Source organism: Gossypium hirsutum, chromosome D12 (genome assembly GCF_007990345.1).
Source record: "Gossypium hirsutum isolate 1008001.06 chromosome D12, Gossypium_hirsutum_v2.1, whole genome shotgun sequence".
Taxonomy (NCBI): domain Eukaryota; kingdom Viridiplantae; phylum Streptophyta; class Magnoliopsida; order Malvales; family Malvaceae; genus Gossypium; species Gossypium hirsutum.
This window is the reverse complement of record NC_053448.1, coordinates 7,479,775-7,494,228: the sequence shown is the minus strand read 5'-3', so window position 1 is coordinate 7,494,228 and position 14,454 is coordinate 7,479,775. Positions and strand designations below refer to the sequence as shown.

General features: G+C 33.8%; 1 protein-coding gene across 1 annotated transcript; it reads left to right on the top strand.

The window, feature by feature from the left end:
• The first annotated feature begins 3,027 nt into the window (after positions 1-3,027).
• On the top strand, positions 3,028-9,216 carry LOC107945236 (copper-transporting ATPase RAN1). The gene is made up of 9 exons (XM_041108364.1): positions 3,028-3,587; positions 4,529-5,140; positions 5,441-5,870; positions 6,065-6,390; positions 7,119-7,177; positions 7,276-7,618; positions 7,709-7,909; positions 7,994-8,251; positions 8,512-9,216. The coding sequence occupies exons 1-9, from the start codon at positions 3,258-3,260 to the stop codon at positions 8,986-8,988; spliced, it is 3,036 nt and encodes a 1,011-aa protein (XP_040964298.1). The 5' UTR covers positions 3,028-3,257; the 3' UTR covers positions 8,989-9,216.
• Positions 9,217-14,454: the final 5,238 nt, after the last annotated feature.

Genomic DNA, 14,454 nt, shown 5'->3' with positions numbered 1-14,454 from the left:
AACATAAGATAATGAAAAAAATGGTTAAATAGAAAAAGGGGATTTAGCGACAACATATTTTTTCGAAAAGCACTACTATGTGAAATCGTCAAATTCGACCATAACGTCTAGATTGGGTTTAAGGTGTTTCACTTCTGGTTGACACTGTGGCCTATTATTGTACTGGAAACGACTTTCTCTTCCTTTATAACTTCTACCACGTCTATAACCATACCCCCTTTATAACCACATCTGTTACTTTATTGATAACGACCACCTTGATAATTGCTTTGCTCATTCTATTGATAACCGTTCCAATTATTATACTAAAAACCACATCCATTCTTCTAACTTCCAAAATCTTGTTGCACCTTATTATGACCTCTACTAGTATCATTGGCTTGTTATTTTGCTGTTGAACAAGATTTGCTTGCATAGGCATGGTGGAAATGAAATCCATTTGCCTTGTTTCATAATCAACCAACATCTCAGTGAGTAAATCCAAATATATTGCTGTGGCTGAAGCAACTACTCTAACCAACTCATACTCTGTAGTGAGACTTGTAAGTGCTCTTGCTTAGTAACGACACTTTCTGTAGCATTCAAAGTGTTACACAAACCTTTAATCTTGGTCAAATACTCTTTAATTGTCAAATAACCTTTTTTTCGTGAATGTGAAGTGTGTCTCGAGTTCGAGATCTTTATGCTTGATTAAGTAGGACATCTACGAACAATGGTTGACCAAACCTTTAGACTTGTATTTGCACTAGTAAGATAAGGAAGAATCTCATTCGAAATTGTTGACAAAATCCAAGAAACTAAAAGTTTATCTTGTTATTTGTACATAAGAAACATGGGATTGCCAACCAATTTACCATCACTCCCAAGTATGAACTTTGCTGGAATAGATAGAGTTCCCAAAATGTAACCCGTCATTCCATACCCTTTAGGAATCAAATTTATTTGATGCTTCCAAAAAATAAAATTACTCTCATTTAATTGAATAGTTTCATGGATAGAGTTCCCAAAATGTAACCCGTCATTCCATACCCTTCAGGAATCAAATTTATTTGATGCTTCCAAAAAAATAAAATTACTCTCATTTAATTGAACAGTTTCATGGCGAGGGAACAATTTTACCTTTGAGGGAAACACAAAAGAATATCACATTCCCAATTACTTTTTGAACACCATCTAAATTACATAGTTTTGTCTCACTATTTGAAGAAGTCTCAACCTTTGAATTCACCATGATGAAAGAATAATCAAGAACAACAAACCACATTAGATCAACAATGAACATCACTCAAACTCACTCAATTTTAGCTAGACTGGTACCATGTTCGAAATCTCACTCTGCCAAACAAAGAACTAAACTATGAACAACATAAAAGATAACCAGAGAACAAAATATGGTCTACTTTTTTTGTTGATAAGACTAATAAACTTATAATGATGAGACTAATTTTGATATTTATACAAAAAGTTTAGGAGCTACAAAGACTAGTCAATGCTGATAAAAAATCCTACATTAACTTTCTCTGCAGCTAACTGATAGTAACAAATAGAAATACAAAATGTTAGAATTAAGTGACCGAATCCTTATTTAAATAAAATACAGTGGTAAAATAAAATAAAATAAAAATAAAATCCCTATAGAACTATACTTATTTTATTTTATTTTAGAATAAGGTTTTTTAAACGTTATTAAACTACATCTGTTTGATATTGATTAGAATAAGGTGTTTCAATCTTACTACACTCCTATTAGAATATGGTTTTACAAGCCTATAAATAGATATAATCTACTCCTCTTGTAATTATTCGAATTCGACATAGTGAATTATCTTTTTCTTTGCCTGTAGTTTTTTTTCGAAAGAGTTTCCACGTAAAATTTGTGTGTTCTTTACTTTTTTTTCTTTTTTTCCTTGCGATACATTATTATTACCGATATTTTATTTTTACACAACAACTACAAGAAATTGAAATACAATTTACCGAAGCTAATACAACACATGCTAATATATTATTCTAATATATTTTAGAGGGGAAAAATAAAAAAAAATGTTAACGATTGAAAGATGTTGCTTAAATTTCAAACCAAACCCAGTTTGTTTAGTACGAAGTACGAACCAATACAAACAACATATAACTTGATTGATGCCAGATTATTTCCTTCTTCCTCACAATCAACGATAATTTGCTTTATGGCAAAAACAGGTATTTATTAGTTTCATTCCATCTCTTAAATCTATTAATAGATTAAGTTAAATCTTAATTAAAATATTTTAAATTAAATCTGATTCAATTTAATAAATAAGAATATTACAAATTGGAATAACATTTAAAAGTTGGTAAAATAATAATTTTAGTCCTCAATTTTTACATTTTTTAAAAAATTGATCCTTATTATTATTTTAAATTAAATTTGACCATTATTCTTCTCTTGAAAGTCAATTTTTGTAAAAACATAAATGTTGATACATGAATCACACATGAATTACCATGCAGATTAACATATTTTAAAAAATACTAACATTTTAATCTACATTTTCATAAAAAAGAAGCAAATAAATTATTTTTTGAAAGAATAATGGTTAAGGTTGACTCCTATATAGAGGGTTGAAGTTGAAATTTAGCTAAAAAAGAATAAAGGATGAAATTGATAAAATATAAATAATAAGTGAAAATTCATAAATCCCTGTCTAAGAAAAGCTGAAACAAAATAAGGATTATGGATAGATGTCTGTAGAAAATTGTTGTAAGAAACGGAAAACGAAGAAAAAGGGGGAAATTTGTTGATGTTATAACCAAATGAAGGTTGGTTCTATCATTAAAATAGTAGGATCAAGTTAGGGAGTTAATTTGATTGGTGAAAACTGAAATAGAAATAGATTAGGTGAAGCAGCCTTGACCTGCCCTGCCCTGCCCTGGCAATGACAGGGCCCCACAACCTGTTGTGTAGTACAACTCTAACAGTGTTCGAAAGTACAAAGCGGTCTAACGGTAATTCCATATATATTGCAAGGGCAATTTGGTAGTTTGGTGGAGCCAGGCAAGCCAACCCAAAGTTTCTAGTTGAAAAATTGCTGTCTCCACCGTCTCCCTCGGAAATCTCTCCCAACACATTTTCTCTCCAGTATATCTTTTTTTCTTTCTTTCTATAAATACATAAACAAATCTCCTTTTCTTTCCCTCTGATTTGTTCTCTGCGTCTCTGCCTTTTCCTCTTTCCTCAAATTTTCACCTCTTTTCATTTTCTTTCTTTCTGTACCCTAATGTCGCCGGGCTCGAGGGACCTGCAACTCACGTCGCAGGCGGCCGGCGTCTGGAGATCCACGTATCCCTCGTCGGTACGCGCTGTTGATCCCGACGACATGGAGGAAGGTACTCGACTCTTAGATTCATACGAAACAGGAGATTATAAGTTGGAAAGTATTGAAGAAGGTAGTATGCGGAGAATTCAGGTCACTGTAACGGGGATGACTTGTGCCGCCTGCTCCAATTCCGTTGAGGCTGCTTTGAAGAACATCAATGGGGTTTTAAGAGCATCCGTGGCTTTGTTGCAGAACCGTGCTGATGTTGTTTTTGATCCTACTTTGGTTAAGGTTACTGCTCTTTCTTCCTTGATCATTATTTTCAAACAGAATTACGCTTGTCGAGTTTGCTTCATTAGATAATTTTAGCTTCGTTTCTTTTTTTTCCGTGTTTGACTTTGTGGTTTTGGTCTTGGATTTGTTTAATTACTGAAGATTGGCTTAATTAATGTTGGTTGAGGTCCACAAGCTACTCTCTTCATTTATTTGCTTAAGTTGATTTTAATGCGTGATTTTTTTCCCACACTTTTGCTAAAGTATAGTACTGTTTACAATTTGTCTTGGAACTTTTCCGCATTTTAGATTTCATAAGCTATATTGACTATTATGCCTCTAAATATTGCATTTGAAATCTGATTTTTCACGGTGTCTTATCTGTAAATGTGGCTAGTTCTGTATAAGAATGATCATGAATATGACTTTTAGTCAATGTTTCGTCATGGTTTCTACCATTTGCATTGTGTAATTAGTGTCTCAAGTTTACAGGACCCAAAAACACCTTTTTGATGATTGCTGATGTTTAGTCCCTCTCACTCTAAACAAACACACAAGGCATCACATGTTTTGCTGCATCTATGGTATTTGCTTTTCTTCCGGTGTTGTAATCGTGGAGAAAAAGTTTTGCGTCAGTCTATGGGTATTTTATTTTTAAATACATGGAGGAGGAGGAGATTTGTTCTATTGCTTCACCGATTTTCTGTCATGAGGTACATATTTGGCTGAAATGCAACATTTCAATAGCTGCCGTCCCCCCCCCCCGTTGGTCTATACAACACAGATTAAGTATTCTTTTTCTCCTTGGGTGTGATGTCTGGGGTTCTACCACAGTCCTTATGCCTGGTACTCGAAACTCCTCGTCTTGGGTTCAGTTCATGTGCTTGAGTCAAATGTATGTACTTTGAAAATGGAGCTTTTGTGAACCAAGTGTTCTCTAACACTTCCATGATATTCAGGATGAAGACATAAAGAATGCCATTGAAGATGCAGGGTTTGAGGCAGAAATTCTACCTGAACCCAGCAATGTTGGAACAAAGCCACGTGGAGTGCTTGTGGGGCAGTTTACAATAGGAGGTATGACCTGTGCAGCCTGTGTCAACTCTGTTGAAGGCATTTTGAGAGATCTTCCTGGTGTTAGTAGGGCTGTTGTTGCTTTAGCCACTTCATTAGGGGAAGTTGAATATGATCCCACTGTAATTAGTAAAGATGATATAGTCAATGCAATTGAAGATGCTGGTTTTGAAGCCTCACTTGTACAGAGTAGTGAGCAGGATAAAATCATACTTGGGGTTGCTGGTGTTTTTAACGAGCTAGATGTACAGCTTATCGAAGGCATACTTAGCAGCTTGAAAGGGGTTCGACAATTTCGTTTTGACAGAAGTTCTGGAGAACTTGAAGTTCTTTTTGATCCTGAAGTTGTCAGTTCAAGATCCTTGGTTGATGGAATTGAAGGAGGAAGTAAAGGGAAGTTCAGACTACATGTTATGAACCCATATGCAAGAATGACTACTAAAGATGAAGAAACCTCAATTATGTTCCAGCTTTTTACTTCCAGTTTGTTTCTCAGTGTGAGTATTTTTATATATATACTCTTTACTAGTAGTCTAGTTTTGAGCTATATTGCATCATTTATTTTTCCTCTTGAACATAAGCCTTCAAGAAGCTAAAGGGAAAGTCTTACAAGAATCTGTATTTGAAACCGTATAGCCTTTTACATGAAAGCATAAGAACACTCTTGGCTTATGGCCTCCATATAGTAGCTATTTTCTGGAATCTTTCTTCAACAAATGTTGTCTACGTTTCAATATGTTAATTGGTTCCCCTACTCGTATTAGTTTCAAACTAACTGTTGGTCTGTTTTGATCCAGATTCCTGTCTTTCTGATTCGAGTAGTTTGTCCCCATATACCCTTGTTGGATGCCTTCTTGCTCTGGAGATGTGGACCTTTCTTAATGGGTGATTGGTTGAAATGGGCATTAGTAAGTGTAGTTCAGTTTGTTATCGGGAAGCGCTTCTACGTGGCAGCTGGCAGAGCTCTTCGAAATGGTTCTACTAACATGGATGTTTTAGTTGCATTGGGTACTTCAGCTTCTTATTTCTACTCTGTTGGTGCTCTTCTTTATGGTGCCATAACTGGGTTTTGGTCACCAACATACTTTGAAACAAGTTCCATGTTGATAACGTTTGTATTATTGGGGAAGTATTTGGAATGTCTTGCAAAAGGGAAAACATCAGATGCTATCAAGAAGCTAGTAGAACTTGCACCGGCTACAGCATTGTTGGTAGTTAAAGACAACGGTAAGGGCTTTGTAATCTTGGGTTCATTTTGGTAAATGTTGTTTGAAGTGTATCAAGGACTTTACTTTTGTTATTCATGCCATCTTGTCTTTCTCATCAAGTAATTGATAGTATTGTATGGTCTTAAATAGGATCAAATTTAGTGCCAAAAATCAAATTGAAGGACTGAAAGCCTATGTTTATTCTTTTTGCAGGTGGAAACATTATTGGAGAAAGGGAAGTTGATGCTTTGTTAGTTCAGCCTGGTGATATATTAAAAGTTCTTCCTGGTGCCAAGCTTCCTGCTGATGGTATTGTTGTGTGGGGTTCAAGTTATGTAAACGAGAGCATGGTAACTGGTGAATCTGTACCTGTGTCAAAAGAGGTTGATTCACCAGTTATTGGTGGAACAATTAATTTACATGGCGCTCTTCACATAAAAGCTACCAAAATAGGTTCTGAAGCGGTTTTGAGCCAGATTATTAGTTTGGTTGAGACAGCTCAGATGTCCAAAGCTCCTATTCAGAAGTTTGCTGATTTTGTAAGTTTTCATAATGGAAACTTGATTTTTTTGGTGTCATGAAGAAAAGAGAATGCATGTTACATTGCTCTAAAATGATTATTCTAAATCTCCTCAAGGTCTTGGTTGATAAGATGGTAATCTTGATTGCAGTTGAATGTGTGAAATGTTTTAACGTTACTATTTGAATTAGCTCATGGGTTGTATATAATTAGTTGATCTATCCTATTTGTCCTTAAGTTTATCCATTTATATGGTTGAAGAAAAGATGATAAGTCTATCCTTAAAGTAATTAACTTTTTTTATTTTGTTAGAATATGAAATTGAAAGTAGGAATTAACATTTTAGGAGCGTGGGGAGATAGTGGAAGAGAAGTGGGAGAACTTTTGTTGGAGAAACTGGTATAAGTAACTGCAGTAAATTAGAAATGTTCTATGGTCATATTAATTTTCAAATGACAATTAGAACAAATGAGACTTTTATGTAGTTTCTATCGAAATGATGTCAAATGGTTTGTAGTTAAGTTTGGAATGATGGGGGACAAAATTCATTGCAAAAGTTCTGGAGGTTCCCTTAAAAAATGTACACCTTTAGATGTATTTCTACTATGTTTTCACATTAAAGATTTATGTTCAATGTTGTAGCATCTCTGAGGTACGACTTCAAGTTGGAAGAACCTGTTTGTTAATGCTGAAGCTTTACCGGCAATTTTGTTGTCTTGCTTGACTCTAGGTTTTTATGGCTTGCAGGTAGCAAGTATCTTTGTTCCTACTGTTGTTACTTTGTCCTTGATCACATTGTTGGGCTGGTAAGATCTGAAAGGTTTATTTTGTCATATTCTCCTTTTTGTGAGATAAAATGTCTGATTTCCATCTTATATTGAGTTCTTTTGTTGATTGTTTGTAGGTATGTTGGTGGAGCTGCTGGAGCCTACCCAGAGCAGTGGCTTCCAGAAAATGGCAATTACTTTGTTTTTGCCCTTATGTTTTCAATATCTGTGGTGGTAATTGCATGTCCTTGTGCTCTTGGTTTGGCTACTCCAACTGCTGTCATGGTTGCTACAGGGGTTGGAGCAAGTAATGGTGTGTTGATAAAAGGAGGAGATGCACTGGAAAGAGCTCAGAAGGTCCAGTATGTTATTTTTGACAAAACTGGAACTTTAACTCAGGGCAAAGCTAAGGTCACAACTGTAAAAGTTTTCTCAGAGATGGACCGTGGAGAATTCCTTACACTGGTGGCTTCTGCAGAGGTTATTTCTAACAGCCTAACTAGTTTCAGACTTTTTTTTTTTTCCAATGCATTTCTGCAGTTACTGAATTTCCCTATTCTCATTCCTTAGGCTAGCAGTGAACACCCATTGGCCAAAGCAATAGTTGAATATGCACGCCACTTCCATTTCTTTGATGAGAATTCGTTAACTGAAGATGCCCAATACAGCAGCAAAGGATCTCCAATTTCTGCCTGGCTTCTTGATGTTGCAGAGTTCTCTGCTGTGCCAGGAAGAGGAATTCAGTGTTTTATTGACGGAAAGCAAGTGCTGGTGAGTGCCTGATCATTATATCAATTCTGAGGGTGTAGAAAATTTTTTTGTTACTCGTTTATCAAACATGGTATTTGTGAACAGGTTGGTAACAGGAAACTGCTTACGGAAAGTGGAGTTAGCATTTCTGCCCATGTAGAACAATTCGTGGTTGATTTGGAAGAAAGGGCGAGGACAGGCATACTTGCAGCCTATGATGGTAACGTGATTGGAGTTTTGGGAGTAGCAGATCCATTGAAGAGAGAAGCTGCTGTGGTTGTAGAAGGCCTACAGAAAATGGGTGTCAGACCTGTCATGGTTACCGGGGATAATTGGAGGACAGCTCAAGCTGTTGCTAGGGAGGTTTGTACACATACATACATACATACATGCATACATGCATGCATGCATAAGCATTGCATTACTTTTTACGGGCTTATGTTGAAAAACTGCTAACCTGAATACAATGCTCAATATCGCAATGGTTGTTTATCTGATGTAAGTTACAAACTCATCTAATCTGCTCGTACCATAAGATCACAAAACAAAACAACTGTCTATGCAGACTGTAGAGCATTAAAATTAATGTTCAGCATGAAGAGAATGTATTTGATTTTGGACAGGTGGGTATCCGAGATGTTAGGGCGGAGGTAATGCCGGCTGGAAAAGCTGAAGTAGTACGATCATTCCAGAAAGATGGAAGCATAGTTGCTATGGTGGGTGATGGGATTAATGATTCTCCTGCACTAGCAGCTGCAGATGTTGGTATGGCAATTGGGGCAGGGACAGATATTGCCATAGAAGCTGCAGACTATGTTTTAATGAGAAATAACTTGGAAGGTGTGATCACAGCCATCGATCTGTCCAGGAAAACATTTAGCCGGATACAATGGAACTATGTTTTTGCGATGGCGTACAATGTGGTGGCAATACCAATTGCTGCTGGGGTTTTGTATCCATCATTAGGGATAAAGTTGCCACCATGGGCAGCTGGTGCCTGTATGGCCCTTTCTTCGGTAAGCGTGGTGTGCTCTTCTTTACTTCTTCGGAGATATAAAAAGCCCAGACTTACCACTATACTTGAAATAACTGTAGAGTAGAAACAAAATTTGAACAACTATTTTTCTCTCCATCGCCTTCCTTTAGGTTTGTGTTTTTATAAGAAGGGAATTGAGGGGGTGCGAGTGAATCATAAATTTCCCAATTTTGTGAACTTCCTTTTGGTCCTCTACTTTGTAGTCATAGGGAATAGGGGGTGGAAGTGAAACACCCCATTAAAATGTAAATGTACTTTGTTGTGTACTATATGGTCATTGATGCGTTCTTTTTGTTCTTTTCTTTCAAGATTGGAGATGTGGTCTCTAGTAGTGCTTATAATATCAATACTAAAATGGATTAGGATAATTATTTGGAGATGTTAGTTTCGTGTTCCAATTAATAATTTTATAACGCCGAAGTTGATAAAAAGTAGATGAATGATGTTGGTGTCGAATGCCAATTCAACTAACAGATTTTGTGGGTTATAGGATTAAAGTTGACTATAATCTCCCACATCATTTCCAATTCATTATTCCATAACAACTTCAATGGTTTAAGTCATTTTCTAATCTTCATTTTGTTACCAAGTGGAAAAATTATGAAAGTAGAAAAGAAAGAATTGCGTGTCTTGCATTCAGCTCCAACTCCAAATTTATTCAAGCTATACTATGCCTAAAAATGTTACTTCGGTATTTGCTAATTCGACCATTACATTGTTGGTAAAATAATTTAATCAGTAATTATTGTTTTATTGTACCAAGAGCAAATTGGTGTTTTTTGATTAGATATAGTTTGGCGACATCAAAGGCGTTAGCAATCTAGTTTAAACAACTTACACAGGTGAGATTGATGACTTGAGTCAGGTTATTCACAAGGCTGTGGAAGAGCTAAACCGTGGGAGCTAATTTTTGGGTTGTTCATTTTGTAAGAGTTAACTGTTGGGTTGTTTCCATAGTTAATTTACTAGTACGGAAGAATGGGAGGTTGAGGTTGTTCCTCGATCTCCATAATCGACTTATCATCAAGTGGAGTAGGATTCATAATCTGTGATCAGTTTAGAACCAAATCGACATGGTGTCCATGTAACACCCTTCACTCGTCCCGACGTATGGCACGAATGAGAGATGCTATCGGAACACATCCTTAGCTCTTACAAAATTTTTCTTTTAAGAAAATTATTTCAAAGCTTCATAAAAAATTCTGTAAAAACCATATTTAACATTTAGAAAGCTTGAATACATTTTTTAAAATCATTTTGCAATATTTCTAAGGGATTTGAACATGCCCAAAAATAAAATGGAGTTGGGGATCAAATTGCCCAAAAAATAAGTTGTGCAGGTGTAGGGGCTACAAGTCTTGATACTTGAACATCAAGTCTCGAGACTTAGGTGCAAAACTGTAGAAATATGGTTTCAATATATCTAGGTCTCGAGACCTTGGATCCATGGAGTAAAAATTGACTAAAAAAACACTTCAAATCAACTTTAAACATCATCAATACAAGTCAATAAGTTGCAAATTCATTTAAAACTCTTTTAAAACACAATTAAACAAAATTTCTAATCATACACACGCTCGAATAGAGTAACGAAAGAAAAGCTTATAAAAGAGATATTAAAAGAGTAGAACTTTACAAATAACCTTACAATTTCAATTCTAATAAATGTTTTTGCGTACATGCCAATATACAACACCAATTACAACTTTAAACTCAAGTGTCAATGCTCCCAAGTCAAGGACACCATCTTCTCAAAAGTTCAAAACCTATGCATTTTAAACAACTAACGGGTTAAGCTCAAAGAGCTTAGTTGTAGCACCATTTTACTCGACCAGATCGTCAGATCCAAACAACAGTGTGTCACATTCATTGCCGGAGCAACTACGATCAATTCATAATTAAATTATACAATTTATAAGATAAAATCAAACAATATACATTCCTTAAACATACCAAAGCAAAATCTAAGTTTCATTTATATATGTATTTAATAACCTACAACATTTAATTACCACAAAACCTAACCTATTTGGTACATGCCAAATGTAAATAAAGTTGGAAACAAGCAAACAATGTTGAGACCGGGATTGTGGATTGGATACTGAGGTCGATGCTTGAAAATCTTAAATTAATCTAACCTGCGCACAGAGAGAACAACCTGTATGCTGAGTAAAATACTTGGTGGTATTTTTATAATTTAAGTAAGTAATATTAGCATTAACAATTCTACACATAGTAAACATGTATGTCTATATACACATATCTATCATATACTTTTAACTTGGAGTTACTAAGCTTTACTTTTTCAATATAAACATATTAAGTGTGTAAAACTCACAACAATTCTTCCCACCTCAATACATCCTTAATAGACCTTTCATTATTGCTTATTATAATAACATTTTAATAATATCAATATCAATATCAAAACATGCCGTTATCAATCCAATTCTCTAATTTACCACTTTTGATATCACTTAAATCATTTGTTCCAAGTAATATACAATCATTTCCAGGTTTAATACAAGTTTACAATAGCTCAAATACTATAAACTGATTAGCTAATGTATTTCATACAAAATCATATGCAATTATAATTCATTCATTAAGATCACTAGCATCTTAACATAACATACCAAGTTTGAAACCATTTACCATTCATGATCCTAGTAGCCATATTCTCAAATTCCAACATATAACCATTCCATTCCTACTCTAAACTCGTACTATTTGTGACACATATATTCACTTTTCCATTGACAAATATGTATATAAACTAAGTTACATCCTAAATCATTTGATTTGTATTCGAGTCAACCACGGCCTATCACAATCAATTCATATCATTTAATAATTTAGTTCTAGTCAAATCATACATTCAATATAGAACAGAATCAATTCTAGGTCTTACACAAGCTTATGAAAGCTCTGAAGTTGACCCGATATCAAATTAGGACTAAGTTGGAAGGAACTCAAAATTCAGGGTTGACATCTTGACGCGAGGGAGTTCCTCGTCACAACATGGCTCACTGACTTGGTCTCATCGCAACGGTGGGGTTCCTCGTTGCGCCGTACCTGGAGTTAAGCTCATCCCGATGACCTGTAATCGACATCGCAACTTGACCTCTCGTCATGATGACACTCGAGCAACATCACTAATTGTTTCTGCAACATCCACATATATCCAAAACCTACAAATCAACATAACATAGTAAATGACATTAATTCTACTCTATTCTTGACCATAGGAACAATATATTTAATAGATATGACACTTTCCACACATTCCTATTTTATGTTTTTACTATCGATTCCATCCGACAACTCCAATATTAAACATTTCCTATTAGTTTTACAAACATATGTCAAAACCAATGTCCATTGCATAAGTAATCCATATTATCTTCTAATTTCAATCGCGTACCTCAAGCCCTATCTAAGATGCATATAACTTCGTATGTGTACAATTTCCAAACATTATTCTCTTTCAACCATCCATCACATACCAATATCACTAATCAACTAACCACCTACTAGCATGATTCATACCAATCTATATTTCAAATACTACTTCATATGTTTTATATACTTTTCAACCATTTCCAAACATGCCATTAACAATAAAGTATTAACCATTCGTACTATACTTGGATATATTTAATACATGTACACATTCATCAACTTCCCAAAATCAACATTTCAAACATATCAAAATATAATGAAGACTCTACTAGGTACATGCTCTTTTATATACTATCACGATTCATATCCATAATTCTCAATTCAACATTAATTCTTCAATTTATCATGTAACATAACATATTTTAATTCAATTTCTATTAATAGCTCACCTTAATACTATATAGTACAATATATCATGAATATGCATTAACTATAATTAGTTTCAGGTTATAGAAATACAAACTGAAAGCTCGCGTCACTCATCATCGACTCTCACCTTCCCTTTCCCTTTCGACGATCCTGTGTCATTTTTAGCTATGAATAATATTTCAATAATAGTTTAAGATAAAATTCTATCCAAATCACATTTAATTACAAGATCATACATATTTTGAAAATTATTCAATTTAGCCCTCTATTTCAATAATCAATCAGATTCATACTAATACTATTTGGCTAGTCATAATCAAATATCAATTCATTAAATATCTCAAATTGCAATTCATCATATTCAATTTATCAGTCAATTTATCATTCCTTTACAATTTAGTCCATGTCACACCTCTTTGTACCAAATTGCAAACAATTCAAATTAAAAACATACAAAAAATTTCATAATTCAAGAATATATTACAAATATGTATAACCACAATATGAACTTATCTGGTTAAATCAGCAAACAAGTTGAAACTTTAAGGACTATTTGACAATTTTGTTTTTTTCCCAATTATCTATATAATTATTCCATTCAATTTATCAATTTCAAGCATCTTATATCATTCTATTATGTGCATGTATCGGTTCAATTTTATTATTCAAAGACCCCTAAAGTTTTACATTTTATTCAATTTAGTCTCTATAACTAAAATCGTCATAACTTTCACATTTGAGCTTCAATTTTGAAATCGATCTCATTTCCATCCCTTTTACATCTCTCCAATATCTATTGTCACATAAATTTCTTACAAATTTCAAAATATTTATAATTTAGTCCCTATGTTCAAAACTAACAATTTTCACTTTACAAACTAGTCTTTTTTCATATCTAAGCATCAAATCTAACCAAATAACACCAATTTCATCAAGCATTAATCAATGAAAATATTTAGAAACTTTAACAGTTATTAAAAAAAATAGACAGGTTACCTAAACTAAGCTTCAACGATATAAAAAACATAAAATTTACAAAAAAATGAACTTTTAATTTATTTACATGTAAGGGTCGAATACCTTCAAGCCAAAACAATGGATTCTCCTTGTTCTTTGTCTTACAATCGGTGGCAAAGAAGAAAAATAAAGATGGTGACCTTATCTTTTTATGTTTCTTTTATTCTTTAATTATAAAATTTTTAATTTTATTTTATCAAAATCCATGTACTAACATATAAAATGACCTATTTTCCGTTTTGGACTATGATTTAATTACCACTATAGTTCTTTAGCAATTAAAAATCTATAGCGATTAACTTTTAACACTTTTACAATTTAGTCCTTGCACCTTAATTAACTATATGATTGACAAAATTAAAAGACCAAGTTTTAATTAAACTTTACATTAACCTCGTAAATATTATTTAATATTTACGGACTCAATCATTGGAAATGGGTTTTCGAAGCTGCATTTTTCAATACCATTGATTTTAAGATCATTACACTTGTATCTTAATTAACTATCAATTAAACAAAATTACTAGACCAATTTTTAATATTTCTATACTAGTATCATAAATATTAAATATATTCACGAACACGATTTACAGAAATGACATTTCAAAATCGTAATTTCTGACACCACTGAAAATCGAATTGTTACATTAGCAACTATGAATAACCTAATTATCCTATGCTT

Coding starts and splice junctions, on each gene's coding strand:
- LOC107945236 (XM_041108364.1), top strand. CDS start 3,258: ATGTCGCCGGGCTCGAGGGACCTGCAACTCACGTCGCAGGCGGCCGGC. Junction 7,619..7,708: donor CACTGGTGGCTTCTGCAGAG/GTTATTTCTAAC, acceptor CTCATTCCTTAG/GCTAGCAGTGAACACCCATT. Junction 7,910..7,993: donor TTGACGGAAAGCAAGTGCTG/GTGAGTGCCTGA, acceptor ATTTGTGAACAG/GTTGGTAACAGGAAACTGCT.